This window comes from Stigmatopora nigra, chromosome 7 (assembly GCF_051989575.1).
Source record: "Stigmatopora nigra isolate UIUO_SnigA chromosome 7, RoL_Snig_1.1, whole genome shotgun sequence".
Lineage (NCBI taxonomy): Eukaryota > Metazoa > Chordata > Actinopteri > Syngnathiformes > Syngnathidae > Stigmatopora > Stigmatopora nigra.
The window spans coordinates 8,125,868-8,145,000 of NC_135514.1; the positions used below are offsets into that span (position 1 = coordinate 8,125,868).

The following is a 19,133-nucleotide window of genomic DNA, read 5'->3' on the forward strand; positions in this document are numbered from 1 at the left end:
CATTAAACGAAAAAAAAAATTGTCTAAAGGCTTCAAAACCATTACAGTGATTTTTTCTTTGCAGTATATTATCTGTTTTCTGCATTTAATTCAATGTTTAATATGTCTGCAAACCCTTCAAAGAATTTCAACTTGGAAAAGTATTTTTCTTTATACACAGGTTTATTGTGTCTTATTTGTGCTTTAGACGTAGATGCAAAGTTTTAGTAACATTTAATTAAAGGTTAACCCCCTTTGAATAAAAAAATCTTTATGCACGCTTTATATGAAATTGGCCCATAAAAATTTACTGCCTTCAAAAGGTGGGAAAATTGTATTAAACATATTTTAAAATGAGTCAGATTTAGTTTAATGTGTACTTCCTAAAACTGTAAGAAAATAATTTTACAGATATATACGTTGTTTAAAAGTTTTTTTTCCCGTAAACATTGCATGTGTTTTAATGATTTGTTTTTTTATTTCTATGAACTAACCTCATCTCATCCCTTTTCGTTTTAATTTTGGTCTGTTTTTAGGTGAAGGAATAGCTGACTGATGGGTGGTTTTATGTTTCTGTGTCAAGCTTCTTCTCTTTACTCTCCCATTCCATTGTGTTTACGGCTCTTTTGTCTTTCAACTTGACCTTGGCCTCCAGCCGTGACTTGCCTTTGGACTCCCCACAGCCAAACGTTTGTAAGTCATCCTTTTTTTTGATCATTTGCATTTAGTGGGCCCTAAAATATCTCATTCTAACCCTTAAAAAAGGGATTGTTTCATGAGATTAGGCAGAATACATTTGTCAAATCAATGTTTTTTTTTTAAGAGGCAAAAAGCTGTACCTTGGACTCATTAAAGCTTTCATGAATGCTTTGAAGACTGAGGAAGTCGAAGATGTTTAGTGCATCAGTAATTCCTAATAGTGATTTTTTTTTTACATGCCAAGACCGTTTTTAAATCCAAATTTAAAAAAGAAAGAATAAAAGTAGGTGCAAATAGTGCATTTACATGGGCATGCTCTACTCATGTGCCCTTATTATCTCCTGAGCAGACCTTTATCATCTCCTTTGCATATCACGTGTTTGTCCCGGACCAATAACCTCGCGATGGTTCCGTGCGGGTAAGGTTCCCCTTGCCAAAGAGTCCCCCGTCTGGGTGCATTCGATCACAGGCGTTTTGAGGCAAAAGAGCCAGCCGCACGCTTGCATGTGTCGAGACATGCTATGACCGCGTCACTACTGCTGCACTCGCACTGGGCCGAACCGCTGATGTTTGTCTACGACGGCGGCTCGGAGGAGCGAGGCAAGAACATGCAGGACCCTCCGTTCCCTGGGGGGAACCTGGCCCCTAACCAGTGCCGGAATCTGCTGGCGCATCCGGCCTCGCTGGCTCCGAGCAGCGGCGCCTGCTCCGCCTACGCCGGCAACGAGGTGCCCGTGTCCGCGTTAGGGGAACCGGGCAAGCAGTGCAGCCCGAGCTCCCCCAACGCCTCCCTCCCTTACGGATACTTTGGCAGCGGCTACTACCACCCGTGCAGGCCGGTGTCCCACGGTGGCGTCAAGGCCTGCGCGCAGCCCTCCGCCTACGGGGACAAGTACGCGGACTTGACGTCGTCGTCGGCCCCCGCGGAGGAATTCTCCAACCGAGCCAAGGAGTTCGCTTTCTACCAGGGCTATAGCCCGAGTCCCTACCAGGCCAGCTACTTGGACGTGCCCGTGGTCCCGGCGCTAGGTGCGCCCCCCGAGCCTAGGCACGAGCCCCTCTTGCCCATGGAGCCCTACCAGCCATGGTCCATCTCCAGCAATGGTTGGAGTGCAAGCCAAGTGTACTGCAGCAAGGAGCAGCAACCCCAGGCCAATTCCGTGTGGAAGGCCTCTTTGCAAGGTAAGATTATTTTTCATAATATCAAGCAAGGAGGAGGATTTACATCACTTCCTTTTAGAGTCGATGTATATTTCGTATTTATTACAGATGTATTAAATGCGTTAGATTTCTTCAGGCTTTGTGTGTTGGAAATATTGACGTAGATCGATGCCAGGCTGTGCGCGTTCGCTTGTTGAAACAAATACATCAAAGCAATGTTTGGTTTTAGGGTCTGTTTTTGTTTTGTTTTTTTTACTATTTTTGACGGGTTTTTTTTTCTTAGTGCACAGAAATTAAGGATACCTTCATTATGGCTGAATTGTTCACTCATTGAGTGAATTATTCCTTAGTTCAAATTTTCTATAGAATTATTTTTATTATTATTATTATATTGTTGTTGGACAGAAAGATAAAATATACTACACATAATGAGATTGATCTTCCTTTCCATAAAGACATTTAAGTATTAGCTTTCTTAACTTCGACCAAAGTATTGCGTAAATGTGGATCAGTGTGTGAGAAGACATGATAAAATGTCATATATATATATATATATATATATATATATATATATATATATATATATATATATATATATATATATATATATATATATATATATATATATATATATATATATATATATATATATATATATATATATATATATATATATATATATATATATATATATATATATATATATATATATATATATATATATATATATATATATATATATATATATATATATATATAATTACTTGAGTGTATAGTGTTATACAAAAGTATCTATATCTTAAAATCTAAACCAATAAAACACTTTTGCATCATTGATATGTAGCAATGTTTATTTTCATTTTATTCTAAAAAATAATTATGCAATTACGTATTTCTACACAGTCAAAAATCTTATTTTTATTGCATTACCTTCACTCTCTTATTATTTTACGGACCCCCCCCCCCCGCCCCCTCCAATAAATGTATTAGAGTACGATAACTCGCGACAGTATGCATCATTTTATGCTTGCTACACCCCCTTAGTTCTTATTATTTTTGTTTTAATTCCTATGTATGTCATTTTGGAACGGCCAAACAGCAGACAACACATGCGGGGACAGCCAAGTCCGCCGTGGGAGGAAGAAACGTGTCCCCTACACCAAGGTGCAGCTGAAAGAACTGGAAAGGGAGTACATCACCAATAAGTTCATCACCAAGGACAAGCGGAGGAGAATATCGGCACACACCAACCTGACGGAGAGGCAAGTGACCATCTGGTTTCAGAATCGCCGTGTAAAGGAGAAGAAAATCGTCAATAAATTCAAGAGTTCCTGTTAGCTCCTCGTCTATTTTGCTTTTGGAGGGAAATGGACACAACCGTGCCTTGATCACAAATAAACTCTGCTATAATTTATTACCTTCACTTTTGTCGCCAGAGTGCCTCCTTTCACATTTTTCTTCCCTTCCTCGCCTTTTAATTGGAAGCAGTCCACGCAGCACGTTGACAGAAAGTCGGAACTGTTTGCCGCAAACTTGTCCCATCACCATCACCATTCGACCTGAACCGAATTTGTCTTCGTTAGACGTCTTTATTCATTTTTTTCCAAAATGTTTGATTTCCAATAACAAAACAAGTAGGTGCAGTGAGATGATGTTATCCCAATGGACTCCTTCACATAAAAAAGTTCCTTATAAATCAATCCACGTATATCAGTTCAACTGAGTAATTTTTTTAAAAATTGTTGTTTGTTTGGAGAATTTAATTCGTGCACGCATAGGCAGCACTGGACACCTTCTTTGAATCACTCGTATATATATATATATGCATTTTCTAAATTTGAAAAATTCAATCAAGATTTGACATTTTCACTCCACTGTTTAAGAAACATAGTGTTTGATATCGAGGTGGTCGTCACTGTGTAATCAATTCTCATGTTTGTAAATAGGATTTTGAAAGAAAAACAAATGGGCAAAAGAGAGTACTAATTGTGGAGATATTTAAATTTGTAAATATTTTTGGGGCATAGCCAAATGACAATGTCAATAAAGGTTTCAGAGCTGCTTTTACATCTTGTTTGTTAGTGATTGTATATTTTCATTCCACGTTTGCATTGAGTATTGATGGTATTTCATTTCCTAAAACTAAGTTTAACATTGATAGTATTTTATTTCCTAAAACTAAGTTTAACATTGACAGTATTTTATTTCCTAAAACTAAGTATAACATTGATAGTTGTGAGAGTTTGCTTTTACTGGATTTTTTTTGGGCGAGGCGATTTAGTGTTTGTAGCCATCTAGAGCACAAAATCTGCAAGTGCAGCCTCATCTTATTTTGGCCTGCAATTAAAGTAGTTTAAAGGAAAACCTTTTAGTATTAACATAAGTCTACAAAAATAACAAAGAAAGTGTTGAGTTTAGATTATGTTTGGTTCCAAAATCATTGTGGAGTTGCTTGATGTTTGAAATGTTATATAACATTGTCTAATACCATTGTCATCAGTATATTTGCTTTATTCTAAATAGATCCATCTTTCTTCAATAGACCCAGCGTTCACAAAGCTTCTACGAGGTAAGATTCATAATCCTGTTTTGTATTAATCAAACTGTTCCTGTTTAACTTGATGTATGACTTATATGGATTTTGCTTTGCAAAAAGACAGTTTTTTTTAAAGGTGGGTATTTTTCTCATTTTCCAATGACTCTACAGCAGTGGTGGCCAAATCTGGTCCTCGAGAGCCCCTATCCAGTCTGTTTTTCATATCTCGCTCCACCAACACACCAGAATAAAATAATCTGGATCAGTACGAAGCTTCTGGACAGCTTGCTGATGAGTTCATAATTTGATTCAGGTGTGGTGGAGGAGGGAGATATGGAAAACAGACTGCATAGGGGCTCTCAAGGACAGAACTTGGCCTCCACTGCTCTACAAATCACTAAATGCCTTTGCAGGGTCGTAAAACTGGTTCTCTATACAGTAGCTTGTATGTAAACCTGGGCACTTCTTTGGTGTCGTTGCGCTCTCTTGCGGTAGAAATGTATAGCAACACCCCAGCAAAAAGTGGGGCTACTAATGTAGGTTTTTATGAATTGAACTATTCAAAGACACACTTTTCCCTGTTGAATAAGTGATGTCAGAGCCCCGTGTTCAATCAAGTGGTAACTAATATTAAACAGTTAATCAGTGTACAAAATGATTGACATTTACAGTATGCAGCATCCTAAAATCTATTTAAATAGTAACTATTTAACCTTACAAGGCCCAAACTCTTGCAAAGCATGCATTTTTATTTTCTCATTGATATTTAGCCTAATTGGGACCTGATGAGAATAAAATCAAAGAATTATCTTTTTACATGATGTAGTTTCCCGAGAAAAATGATGTCCACATCATAAACACCAGGTCCGTGTAGTCCAAAATTTAACATTGTAGTCTTGACAACCAAAAATGTGATGTCCACACATGCGCATTTTCTTTTCATGTAATTGAAATTCAGCAAACAGACCCTCAAATAATCATTTTGTCTACTTGTCACAGACAAGTAGACAAAAGACAAGTAGACTTCCATGGTCAATTGCCTACGAATTGCAAAAGTATAATTGTTTATTTGTTGCTATTGGTCATCATTTTAAGTGGCGTCAGGAGAGAAATGTGGCTTTTACTTCACAGCAGACATGTTTTTATTATGACTTCCATCCCAGTAAAAGTGCCTCTCTGGGATTAATGCAATAACACACATTATGAGCGTCTGGTTAACCCAAAATATTTATTTGAAAACCTCTTTTGGTGGGCCAGACAAGCCATCACTATGCCACTATATGGAAGCTAAAACTGTTCACAGATGAATGAGAATGAGCAAAATGTTTTCATCTTGAATGAGGGAAGGAATGAAATGACTTACGTTGATGTGTGAGTAGTAAATCAGTCAGTACAGTACATTTAGAAAATGTCCACGCAAGAGGGCAGTGTGATATATGAGGCATGTGTGGCCACTTATAAAAATGAATTACAGTCAAAGACAAATAGTTAAAAAGTTTGATTTACATGCAAAAATGGTTGCAAGAATTGTTTCAGAAAACCTTTTTAAGCCCTTTGAATATGATCTTAAAAACTTCTCAGTATAGAATTGTGATAATATCCTTCTGATTCATATACTTACAAAAAGAATAGAAACTTAGTTATAGCAAGTCGCTACAAAGTGAATGGGAAAATATAACATTAAAAGAAAGACAATGGCAATATTGTATTTGAGTCATACATAATGACACAAATGACTTTTCCAGCAAATTTCAAATTCAAACAGTAACACGTGGCTTCATTTAAACTTTAAAGGAGGGATCTTATAGCATCTCCAAAATCAACAGATGACAAGTGCACTATGATCCGTCTTGCTGTTAATTTGACCCAGAGAATTCCCCATCATATCTACAGAAGCTGTCAACGCAGCTTCGAAACTTTGAAAATTGTTCGTATTAACCTTAAATTTAAGACTTTGGATGAATAACGAGACATGTATATTCCTGTTTTACTGGTTGCCATGGTAACTTCATCTTCAGGACTTCACTTATTTCATCTCTGGCTCAAGCCAAAGGCAGAGAATGCATTGAGCGCGGGTAGGGTTGGACTCTCGAGTTGGAAAAACACCACATGCCATTTAGGTTTGCAGTGTTCTTTAGGCCGGGTCAGCATTGGGACATTGGCGTAGGGAAAAGACAAATTAACGTGAAACATGTGTATTTATATTCTAATGGAAGTGTGATTACTAAGGTGTGTGCGATCCTCAGGGGGGTTCTTCGAAGTCTCCGCCATCTTTCCGACATAGCTTCAAGTCTTTTCTTAACTTTTTTCTCACGAATCGTGAATATAAATGTCAACACATCCCTGTTCAAATGCCAGGCTTTGTGGTTTTAAAGAAAAACAGACCAAGATAAATCCATTCAAAACGTTTTTATTTCACCATTAGTGTGATCTATACAACACAATTTTGGGGGTGGATCTTTCCAACAGGGAAAGAAAGTAAGGATGAATGGAAATAATGTTTTCTCAAAAGTGTGCACACACTTCTAACTGTGCTCAAAAGGTAGCAGTCACATTTAAATGCATCTAAATAGGATTTAACCTGCACCATAACGCTTCACAATGGTTCCTTATCGTATAGTAGACTATACAATAGTATAGTTGTTTATATGGTATTTTTATTTATTGCTTCTCATTTGATTCATTTATATATTTTATATCCAATTTAATTATTAGTTGTTTTCTGTATTGATGTAGGTTATTGTGCATGTAAAGGTGTATGGGTTACTTCATCAAGCCTTAAAAAACAATAAGTATTTGCATACTGTAACAGCTGCACACTCAAACTTAAAAAAATATTGGTACGATATTGTTCGATATTTGTATTCTTTAAAAAAAATGACATATTAAGTTTATCTTCCAACAGTTAAAGTCAAGGCCCAAGGGTGGGATCTGGCTAAGCACGTCATTTTATGTGGTCCAAAAAAAAAAATCAAATTTGTTATACGTCAATGGAATACATTTTTTTATCCTTCCTACTGAACAGATTTGAATTAACTTATATACTTAGATACTTATCATATAATATAGTATTGTTTATTTTTGCTAAATTCCTATTTCAAAAGAAATAACCCATCAATGTTGCAAAATATTAACTATACTGTATAAATAACACATACACACACAAGGTTTCAGGAATAAGTGGCTCCCTGACTGGAGCATAATTGCAATGTGGCCCTCAATGAAAATAAATATGAGACTCCTGACATTGTCAGTCCTAAACATAAACATTTTTGTATTGTAACATATGTACATTTTAAAATGGTAAAATATGAACTTTGATTTAGCAGGTTAAAAGAAGTAGATGTGTGCATTTAATATTCCCTCTTATTATATTCATTGAGTGGGGTATCATATCTTATAGTAGAGGTTATATTCCAATATTTATATATTACCATTTTAATGTATTCTTCAAGTGCACTGCTAATTTTTTGGGCAAATTCACTTTAAACAAATGACAATGAAAACTAAATTATATGTACTTCTTGCCCCAAAATGAATTACTTGCTTTACATTTACGGTCAATCCAAATGTTTTTTGGTATTTGATTAATTTTTGGCATCTGGTCTCACATTACAGGAGCACCCACTTATTTTTTTTTCCAAGGGGGGGTTGCAAAGAACACCTGTTTTCCAATTTTGCTTTTAACACTTCTTAGAGGCGACCGTCGTACAGTTTAGTAAAACGAACGAATGGAAAATTAACCACACACGCCTCATATAGGCTTTTTAATAGCCAATAATATTGCCTTAAAGTGACAATATATTCTTTGGGACTCCATGAGCAAATCTACAGGTTTAAAGAGCTTAACTGGCGGTTTTTAGTATTTATAATGTAGTATAGGGTAACATTTGCCCCCAAATAAAACATGATCCTCCAGCATTACCTAGTTTCAAGCCTAAAAAAAAACACAAATAGACACAAACAGAAGAGAACTATGGGAAAACGCTTTGTAAACTGGAATGCATACGCAATGCTATAAATTGTTCATAAGTGATGGTGTGAAGGTTTCTCAACCATTAATTATAAGTCATAAATTGTGGGGCGTCACCTCACTGTGTGGCAGGTAAAAGGGTATACTGCTATACGTTTTAGTTATTCAAGGGCCTGTTACTTAAAGTTCCTTGACTAATTGGCAAAAACAAATTGGTGTGCCATGTCAACAATTTAATTTTAACCAATTGATTAAATATTTACCTATTTTGAATAGGTAGTAGTTATGTATGTTGAACATAGTGCCCCGCCTTCATTGTCCCCAGGCAAATTCCTACAAAGTTTGCTAAAACCATTATTCATTTAAAACGACAGGTAATTGTTTTCCTGGATTTTTAATCATTTTCTAAACTCTTGTAAACCTCTTTGATTAGCCAACCGGGCCTTAAAAATTGTGACCATTTTGGTCTTATTATTTTCACACATGCATATTTGCAAGTGTTCAACAAAAATGTCAACACTTTCCCCATCATAAGTCAAAAAACCTTGACGTCACTATCAAAATCAGATGTTGAAATGTCATGTAAACACACACGGGTGTTTTCCCAGCATTGGGAGGTCCATGAATATTTACAAAAACATAACGCCTGCACATGCGCGTTTTCATTGACAGTCAAAAACGCAATAACATTTTTGGTCCCTGATGTAATTGAATAACACCTACAAAAGAATTTTTTTTTACAAATAAAACATTTGTATCCAATAGATATAAATGATTAAGACGCAATTTTAAAATGATTTTCAGCTGTTGATTATTGGGGCACTGATAACACATATTATTCACATGTTAATTCTCGGTTTCTTGTAATCATAGGTCATTTTTAAGAGTCGGTGCTACAAACCTTCTTTGTTTCAGTTTCTTACCATTAAAGTGCTGCTTTGCCAGTCTGCATAAAGGAGAAAGTATGGTGTTTAAAGGTGTAGCGTTGAAGAGATGCATGCATGCAAGATTCCCCCTCTACTCCTCCTCCCATGCAAGCATTTTTCCTTGGCCGTGCAGCCAAAGGTTGACTTTATAGCAGAGAGCCATTGACTCACATGCACATGCGGGCCCATTGAGGCGTGTGTCATGTCGTGCCAATGGTCACATGGCTTCGGGATAGACATGGATCTCACTCACGTCAGCTCAGGACCTGCAAGGCTCAGCAGTGTGCCTCACTAAAGCCACTGCAGCTCAAGGAGCAGACAGCAGCACCAGCACCAGCACACGTTGCGCTAAGGATGCGAGCAGGATGATCCAGTGCTGAAGGAGGACGAAAGAATATGGATTTTGATGCTTCCAATATGTATCTCCCCAGCTGCACTTACTACGTCCCCGGGGCGGATTTCGCGGCTCTCCCGCACTACCTGGCCCAGGGTCAGCCCTCCTGCCCGGTGGCTTACTCGTACCAGTCGTCAGCTCTTCCTCAAGTTCCGTCCGTCCGAGATGTTGCGTTCAGGGACTACGGCGTTGACGCTTCGGCCAAATGGCACCACGGCAGGGGGAGTCTACCGCACTGCTACGCCGACGACGGCTGGAGCGGGCCGAGCCCTCGCGGAGGAGACGTGCCCGGGAAAGGCTTCTCTTCTTCCGGGGCGACAACGACGGCGCCGGGGGGCTTCCACGGCGGCGGCGTTGCGGTCAGGAACGGCGTCCTACCGCAGGCGTTCGATCAGTTCTTCGACTCGGCGGCCTACAGCGGCCAGGAGCACCGAGTCACGCCGACACATGACAGGCACGCCGGCGCCGTCAAGTCGAGCCCGGCGATGGTGACGGCGCCGGCATCGGCGCCTGGTCCTCACGCCGCTGGCTCGGACACGGCGGAGAGCTGCAGCCCCAAATCGTCACCCGGTCTCGGCGAGGACAGGAACGCAAAAGGCGGCGGTGAGTATGGACCAGTGGGTCACTCGGATGCCCTCATAAAAGTTGTTTTACGTGCTCTTTTACACACTCTTCAGCTTTATGGAGGGCCTGAGATTCAGACCAACAAAAAGTATTGGGATAAACGACAAGATCACGTGCTTGGGCTTGAAATTGGCCGTGAGGGCTTTCAACTCAAAGCACATATACTACAATTATACCCATTCTCTGCTTTTGGTTACTCTAATTCACAATTCATTTCATTAGGTTCACTTTAGAATTAACAAATCTGACACGTTATACTTTAACCTTCACGTGTATGTGATTTTTAAATACTTAACATTGACTCACTTTGTCAACAATCGCCACCTTCTTACCTATGTGGGATTATGCTATATTTTCAACAATAATTTAATCACATTCAGGGTCTTTTAGCACATCAGAATAATAACTTGAAAGCTTTATTCGCTGATTTCCATTACGATTTTTCTACATTGATTGTGGGTAGAGAGACTTCAGAGACAAGGAAAATAACCTTTCATAATTTAAATTTTCCATTAATTTGTGCAAAAGACCCATTTTTTCTCCACATTTTGAAAACCTAAGTGCACTGAGATATTGACAATTAACTTAAACGTGAACTTTAAATCAATGTTCCCACGCATATAACAGGCAGTGTGAGAAATACTCTTTCTAACCTGTAAATGTTTATCAAATAAAACTCGGCGAATTCAATTAGTATCGAATTAAACATTGTTTTCACTATAACCCATGATCAAATAATCACTTTTCCTCTACTTTTTTGCATGTCGTTGTCAACAATATGAAAAACCATCGACCACTATGCTTTTATACTTTGTTTTATATCCAAATGAACCGCTTAAATATCCACTTACTCGAAATCTTGATTTGTACTGCTCTCAATATTGTTTCACAATTCACTTTTCAGTCTTTAGTAGTTGTTAATTAGCTACTTAAACATGGAATTACCATTTAAACTTGATCACGTTTCCCCCTGCTCTCTTCATATCAACAATATGAAAAGCAAGCGAGGCGTTTAATCCAACTTTCAAGCCTCTGCCTTTAAGAGCTGCATATAATTTAATGAGCAATATGTGTACAAATTTACTGGATTTCTAGGGATTTAAAATGCAGCTGGCCTCAGCAACATTGAGACCAAATGCAACACTTAAAAAAGCGGGCCAGTGAAACCCAAAACCAAAAAAAAAAAAAAAATGCTCTTGACTGTTATGCCTTCATTTATACTTTATCTCTTTGACTATTTCTTTTATTTGGATTTTCTATATACAGCATTTAAAGTAGTGTGTTGCATTTTTAGTTGCATTTTGCTTCACGCTCACGTCTCGGTGGTGTTTAACTAACTTTGTTATGATGATCAGGTGGCCAGAAGACTCGCAAGAAGAGATGTCCGTACTCCAAATATCAAATCAGGGAGCTGGAGAGAGAATTCTTCTTCAGTGTTTACATTAACAAGGAAAAGCGGCTGCAGCTTTCCCGGATGCTCAACTTGACTGACCGGCAGGTGAAAATTTGGTTTCAGAACAGGAGAATGAAGGAGAAGAAACTCAACAGGGACCGTTTACAGTACTACACCAGCAATCCACTGCTATAAAACATGGACTATATACACACACGTCAAACACCTGGACTCCATTGAGAACTCTTTCAAAGTCCACGTTTTTTCCATTCAACCTCATATTTACTATATTATTATAATTATTGATATTAATATTATTACGGTGACACAATTGCTCTTATGTTCTACCCTCAATTTTTACGCTCACATTTACACACGTGCAGACTGGAATCGTTTTATTCAGACTTTTATTATTCTATTATGCAAATGATATTTGTTATATATATTGCATATTATTTGATGGCTGAAAGTGATTTTGTCTAGGGGGCTGATTTTGTTTTGTTTTTATTTTTGTGTGTGTGTGTGTGTTTCAGGGTATAACTGCAGGAGTATATTGAGTCATTTAGCATCTACTTGACCGCTACTTCCTTTGCTTGGATTATTTAGAACTGTAAAATTTGCAGTTATATAAAACAAAAATCCCTGCCATGAAAGTAAAGCCCTTATTTTTGTTTTATATTGCAGCACGTACAGTTTATATGCAAAACGCCTGCTCTCTGGAGCTTCAGTAACATGATATGCTGCAGCTTTTAATTTGATATCCATTACAAAGCGCTGGCCCATTTCCTGCAGGCTGATTTCTGACCTAACATGCCTGTTAGTGAATAGTGAAGAAAATCCCCACGTTTTAGTGAGAAATTGAGGGTTTGCAATGTCACATTTAAATATTTCCAATTCTTTAATGCTCTATTTTTGTATTTATTCACCAAAGCACAATGAGTTGTGCAGTAAACAACTTCTCAATTCGATTTTGGAGTTAAACTCCACATTTAAAAAAAAATGCAAACGTCTCCCCCTTGAAGGCTTTTTAAAAAAAGCTTGAATTGGCCTGCCATAAGATAATATGGCTTCCTTATAACGTACATCCTGTGAGACTCGCAGGAATTCCGCTTTGATTGCTGCACATCCTCCCAGTTGCTCCAGTAACTTGGTCATAAAAAAAGGCGGACTCGTCTGGAGCATTTGGAGTGGAGTGCAATAAAGCGTCTGAGAACCAAGGTTATTAACTGCGACTTTAAGGAGGCTTGCAAAACAAGAGGTGCTGCACCACTGAAGGCTGTGGCTCGCCTTGGTGCAACTTCAACACGCCAGGTTTTTGCAGGAATATTCTCGATTGTTTTTCTTTCTTTCCTTCCCTTGTTGTGGTGCATTGGAAGACCATGCCACCTTTGCCCACCGGAGGGCGCGCCATCGAGATCAATGTCATTGCCGTTTGATTCTTTCAGATTAAAGACGGAAGCTCAGGTAAGGACATGATTTGATTATGATTTGAAGTTTTCGTGTTTGCTCTTTGTATTTTTTTTCATTCACTTTCTACTTTGCACAATGCAATGGAAGCACTCGTTGTTGCCAAGAATGTTATCGAGCAATAAAAGTATTGGGATGAAGTCAAACGTTGTGGTTCGAGGTGGTGCAAAAGTTATGGCCTTAATAACAACATGCAATTTGTCACTTTTGAGATCAGATAGAAAAGTTTCGTGATGAACATTGAAGGAGTTTTTGGATTGTGGCTTTACTTTTGAATTGGAAGTAATACTGTGATGTTGTTTGACATTTATTTGTGTGGCAACCTGCAGGCAAATTCTGTAAAAGACTTGTAAGGATTCAAAAGAACAAAATGGATGTGATAAAAATCAAAAGATCCATCACACATGACAGATTAACAGCGTCTGAGAAAAAAAAACAATTTAGTGCAAGTGACAGAACACACATTTGGCGTCAATGCATTCGCTCTTAAATTGACAGAATTTCAAATGCTTAAAACAAAATAAATATATAAAAACGCAATTCAATTTGCAAAATCCGAATAACAAGCTTTCAAAACAGCACATCGAAAATATCAAATGGTGCATGTTCGATACATTTTTAAAAATATCTTCCCCAAATTGTCATAATTATTATTATATCTAAACGTATTAGTTTAATCTTTCAAACTGATCACACTATTTGAATCTAAAAAGCATTTAACGATGACAACTACAAACTAAACGTAAAATGATAAGTAATTTAAAAAAACAACAACAAAGTTTACTATTTAATATACCATGCATTTGGTCTAAATAAATTCATAATTACGCTCTATATTCTTTATGTATACATTTGAAAAAAAGACTCGTTTAGCTAAGGCCTGAGTGTATTTCATAAACCAAATGCACACCAATCGAATTGAATTTTATGGCGAATGGAAGTTTAAGTCCAAAATTGAGTCAAACGACTCAACTGTGCTGTTTTATTTCCACAGTAAAAAATAAAACATTTACAAATAATTTATAGAATTAAAAAACAACAACAACATACTAAAATAAACCCAGAAAAGGTAACACATTTAAGAAAAAAAGATGTGTTAAAAGTATAATATACATATTTTACCACATTAATGAAACGAAATACATACCATTTTTTTATGTCACACTTTAACATGAATGCAATGAACATGCTGTTCATAAATGTAGTCAATCCACATTTAGTTGTTTGCAATTCTAAATGGAGTTAATATTAAGCATTTTTCTGCTCTACTCACTTGGCTTTTTCAGTTCACAACTGTTCTTTAAATGTATATTTTTTCATTGTAAATATGAGCTATTTTGAGTGTTTACGGATGAAGTCATAGCCTTCTCCAGTGAAAGATTCATTTTCCTCCATTAAAAAAGTTATATAGCACACGTTCAATGCTGGCCGAGGCCAAATGTAGCAGTGCAAGCGTCAGAAATGATAAGAGCACTTCCAAGAAGGGGTCAAGAGTCCCCCCCTGGAAGGCATGGAGGACCTATTGGAAGTATGATGCACCGTGATGCACCTTTACTGCTCCTTTTTTTTTTTACAATGCAGTAAAAACGGCCATAAAGCAATGCATTGTACATGACTGCTTGCAGCTTTCAGCAGCCACACACTCAACTCCGCTTCAGCTCACGGTTCAAGATGCCCTCACTCAAATGATTTTTTTTTACCCACAATTCCTTGTACGTGTGCAAAGCTTCTACCCAGTTTTGCACTTTTCTCGACTTAACCTAAAGCAAAATATACGACACGACGGGGCAAGGCTGGCCGGGCTGGGAGGAGTCTGCAGTCGCCTGCTCTTTTAATTGGCTACGCTCTTACAGGGAGAAGCGCGACTATGGCTAATTATTCCGCAATGTTTTGCACAAGAAATGTCGGCCACGAAGGGCGATCTTCATCTTAGCACAGCCATGACATGCCCCAACAACCAGGCTGCCAATCCCTTTTTCGTGGACTCTCTCATCAACGCGAGGAGCGATGCTGTCGCCTATTACCACAGCAACGGCGTGTATTTGCCCCCGGAGTACGCGTATGGACTCCCCGGCGGCTCCTCATGCTTCCCCGGGGTCGCCAAGCGCATCGAGGGCAGCGCGCCGAACGCCGTGCCGCCGTCGGCCCCCTACGCCGCGGGTATGGAGACGTGGCTGGAGGCGTCACGCGCCTGCAGACTGGAGCAGCCGCCTGGGGGGCAGCAACACATGCAGCAACCGCCCGGGGGACAACACATGGAGCAGCCGTGCTCTTTCTCCGCCGCTATCAAGGAGGAGAACGCCTATTGCCTATACGAGTCCGAGAAGTGCCCCAAAGGAGCCACGGTGGAGGACGCCTCCTTCCCCGGGACGCCGTGTCCGCCCACAGGCGGCAGCACCGTGCCGGTTCCCGGTTACTTCCGCCTGTCGCAGACTTACGCCTCCCCCAGGCTTTACCACCAAGCCCAGCCGAGCGTGAATAACTTCCCACCGCAGAGACCTCCCCGCGCGCCCCCGCAGCTCGCCGGGGCTGCTTCCTCCGGGCCGAGGGAGAGCCACGAGGAGGCGCCCGTGACCGATGCCCACGTCCCGGGTAGGGACGAGGACAGCCGGCTGTGCTCCGACGACTCCTTGTCGCCGGAGCCTGCACACGCCTGCAGTGTGGAGTGTGAGGAAAAACCCTTAAAAGGTGAATAGTATCCTGACTCGCCCTCACATAAGATCAATTGTTCAGACATGCGTGGAAGAATAGCTCTTAGGCAAATAAATTAAGGTATTACTGCAGCTTTGACTGTAAATTTTACACGTTCCGCAGTGATAGTGAGGTTTTATGCGCAAATGTTTCCAAAATGTAGTTAAATTATTTATTTATTTATTTTTTATTGCAACGTCAAAACCAATACAAAGTCCTATTGTATTCTATTGGTCTTGTGGCTGCCCTGGAGCAGTTCCAATAGAAATACTTGGGTGTTTTGTGCATTAAATTCTTAAAAACAACAAATGAGCAGACGTGCCTGTGTGTGCAGTACTAGAAGTTTATTTGCAATTATAAAGTAACGATGACTTGTAATTCTCGGGTGCACGTTGTAGCATGCTTTGGATCTGTTGTTCTTTTCCATTCACATCAAGGCAGTAGTTCTTTTGTTTTTTCAATCAATAATATCTTATTTTGCATTGAAAATATGCACTGCTAGCATTGATTTTGGTTCATTAATGTACCCTTTTTACCGTAATGTATTCAGTAAAATGTAGGGTAAATCTGCACGATAGCAAGCATATCCGCTATGCATGGCAAAATGATGTATTTTTACTTCCTCATAGCCGTCCACACCTGTTGCCTAACTTGGCCATTTATTTTTGCAGATGCTGGCAAAATGGAGAGTCCGGCCAACTGGCTGACTGCCAAGAGTGGCAGAAAGAAGCGATGTCCTTACACCAAGCACCAGACTCTGGAGCTGGAGAAGGAGTTTCTCTTTAACATGTACCTGACCAGGGAGCGGCGCCTAGAGATCAGCCGCAGTGTGCACCTCACCGACAGGCAAGTGAAAATCTGGTTCCAGAACAGAAGGATGAAACTAAAAAAAATGAGCCGGGAGAATAGGATCCGGGAGCTGTCGGGAAACTTTGCCTTTTCTTGAGACCCGGCGGATGGATTTATCTTCCAACATCTCATCCAACTGTGAGAATAAACAGGACCCTGTAGGCTAACTTATTGAACGTTATTATTTCAGCTTTTAATGGTCGTGGATGCGTATTTATATAAATGACGTTTGTAACCGTGGTCTTTGAAATGTGCAAAATGGGGCGATAGAATGATAGCGATCCATATGTGCATGCAAAATATACTCATTTGGTGTTACAGTGAGAGATTTAATGAGTATTTGCACATTTTTTGCAGGGCAACATAATAAAAAAACTCTCCTTCTGAAAGCCAACTCTATATTTCATTGTCGCTGTATTGATGACACGCCACCCCCATATGACTGATTCATTGGGAGACGTTTGTGCACTGTGCTACACCAGTTTAGTTGAGCAGAGGAAAATTCCCAACTAATGCATTTGTTAAGTCATTTCACCCTATGCAAACATATGCAAAGATAAACTGAATCAAATTCCCGGTGTTAAAATCCATCTAATAGTAATTCTTATGGCAGATTGTTAATTTTTTTTAGTAAGTAATAACACAAGGCCATTATTATAAGAATTGTCAATAATTTAATAACTAAAATATGAATAATGTTCTGCCATGATTATAACATTCTATTGTTATTGTTCCTATTATCAATCTGCCATTCATGTTTTAATGGAGTGATGGTGAAATTAATTTTAATTGCAAATGTTCCAATATTAAATATATTATTTTACATTTTGGCTGTGGTCATGTTTCCACAAACTACCAGAAATGTTGGCTGTTTTGTAAAAAAATCTAGATGACTGCACAAAGATATATTTTTATTGTTTTGCTGTATTGCTGAACTGTCTCATATAGGTTGTTTCATACTCATTTTTTTATAACCGGTTACATATTTTGCCAGAGTACATGTGCACAACTGAATACCGATGAAAATATGCTAAAATCCATCTTTTGTTCTTCATCTTTGCAGAACAAGTGAAACTGGTAAAATGCTATGACTGTTTAAATGCATTTAATTCTTGTGGCAACTCCCAATGATACAATGGTTAAATACTTTCTTATTTCCTATTGCACAATGTTAACCTACATTTTATTCAACAAAACTTCTCTACTAACACAATGTTAAAATGGATTTTAAATTAAAGTACTGTGTCAGATTGGCCATTATAGCAACTGAATGGAATCCAATTGTTCAATGAAAAAACACAAATCATCTTTTGCAGATAAAATTCAATAGCAATAGACAATGTTAAAATGCATTTTATGGAAATTCCTTTTGACCTAATGTTAAAATAGATTGAGCTATAATGACACAGTGCTAAAATGGATTTTAAATACTACTTATCACCAATGTTTTGGCAACTCCTAATGGTAAAATTATTAAATACATCTTTTATTGCACTTCCTCTAACAGTACAATGCAAAAGTACATTTGTCATAGTATATGACCCTGAATGACAGAGTTGTAAAATGCATTTTAATTCCCAATGACTTCTCGTTAAAATACATCATATAGAGAAACTCACAATGACACAATGCTAAAGTGCATCCGTTATGGTTGTTTCTTATGGCACAATTTTCAAACTCCTTTGAATTCCTAATGACTGTTATTATAAAATATTCGAATGATATTCATTCAAAATGGCACACGGAGAATGATACTTGCATATTCTCAATGTTAAAATGCATTTTAATTTCCAATGATGACTCCCCACGCTTAACGTTGACGATAACTCCTGCAGTGTTAAAATAAATCTCATTTGCATTAAGCCAATGTTAAGTGCATCCACCGTGAAACCCAAAGACGCTCATTTTATGTCGCAATGCATCATTTTCCAGTGATTTCCAACACCACAGAAGAGAAGAAGCAGGGCTGTGCAGTGGTTTAGGTAGTCTCATGTTGTTGGGCTATATCTGACTTTTGTCCCACAACAGGAAACTGCCTTGATTACCTCAGTTAAAAAGTCGTCGCAAATTGTGAAAAAAAATGACTCTTTACAAATTAATAATCTGTATATAATAATAATTTGGCAGCATACAAATAAAAAACATTCATCCCACCAGCGCCACATTGTGTTTTATTATTGTAACAATGACACAGCTCTTTTTTTAAATGCACGCCTGCAATTAAAGATTTAAGATAGCAGATTTAAACGGGTATTATTTGCAAAGAATAAGGTTCCATGCAGGATTTAGGCTGGGTAAGAGATCTCAGACAAGGCCTCGGTTATGATCATTGCAGTCTGCCGGTTGACTCGCCTTAGGAAACGCCGGATACGTCTGCTTTGCGCCTAAGAAAAGAGACAAAGGACTCGCTTTATTGGGGGATATTTAGCTTAGACAGCCAG

The 19,133-nt window shown here is 38.5% G+C and overlaps 3 protein-coding genes across 3 annotated transcripts; all 3 read left to right on the plus strand.

The window, feature by feature from the left end:
• Nucleotides 1-532: 532 nt before the first annotated feature.
• On the plus strand, nt 533-3,262 carry hoxa13b (homeobox A13b). The gene is made up of 2 exons (XM_077721748.1): nt 533-1,860; nt 2,939-3,262. The coding sequence occupies exons 1-2, from the start codon at nt 1,200-1,202 to the stop codon at nt 3,175-3,177; spliced, it is 900 nt and encodes a 299-aa protein (XP_077577874.1). The 5' UTR covers nt 533-1,199; the 3' UTR covers nt 3,178-3,262.
• Nucleotides 3,263-9,208: 5,946 nt separating this feature from the next.
• LOC144199867 (homeobox protein Hox-A11b-like) lies at nt 9,209-12,526 on the plus strand. Its single transcript, XM_077721749.1, has 2 exons — nt 9,209-10,271; nt 11,648-12,526. The coding sequence occupies exons 1-2, from the start codon at nt 9,671-9,673 to the stop codon at nt 11,878-11,880; spliced, it is 834 nt and encodes a 277-aa protein (XP_077577875.1). The 5' UTR covers nt 9,209-9,670; the 3' UTR covers nt 11,881-12,526.
• Nucleotides 12,527-14,816: 2,290 nt separating this feature from the next.
• On the plus strand, nt 14,817-17,792 carry LOC144199865 (homeobox protein Hox-A10b-like). Its single transcript, XM_077721747.1, has 2 exons — nt 14,817-15,840; nt 16,515-17,792. Exons 1-2 carry the CDS (start codon nt 15,054-15,056, stop codon nt 16,787-16,789), a joined length of 1,062 nt encoding a protein of 353 aa, XP_077577873.1. The 5' UTR covers nt 14,817-15,053; the 3' UTR covers nt 16,790-17,792.
• The last annotated feature ends 1,341 nt before the right edge of the window (nt 17,793-19,133 follow it).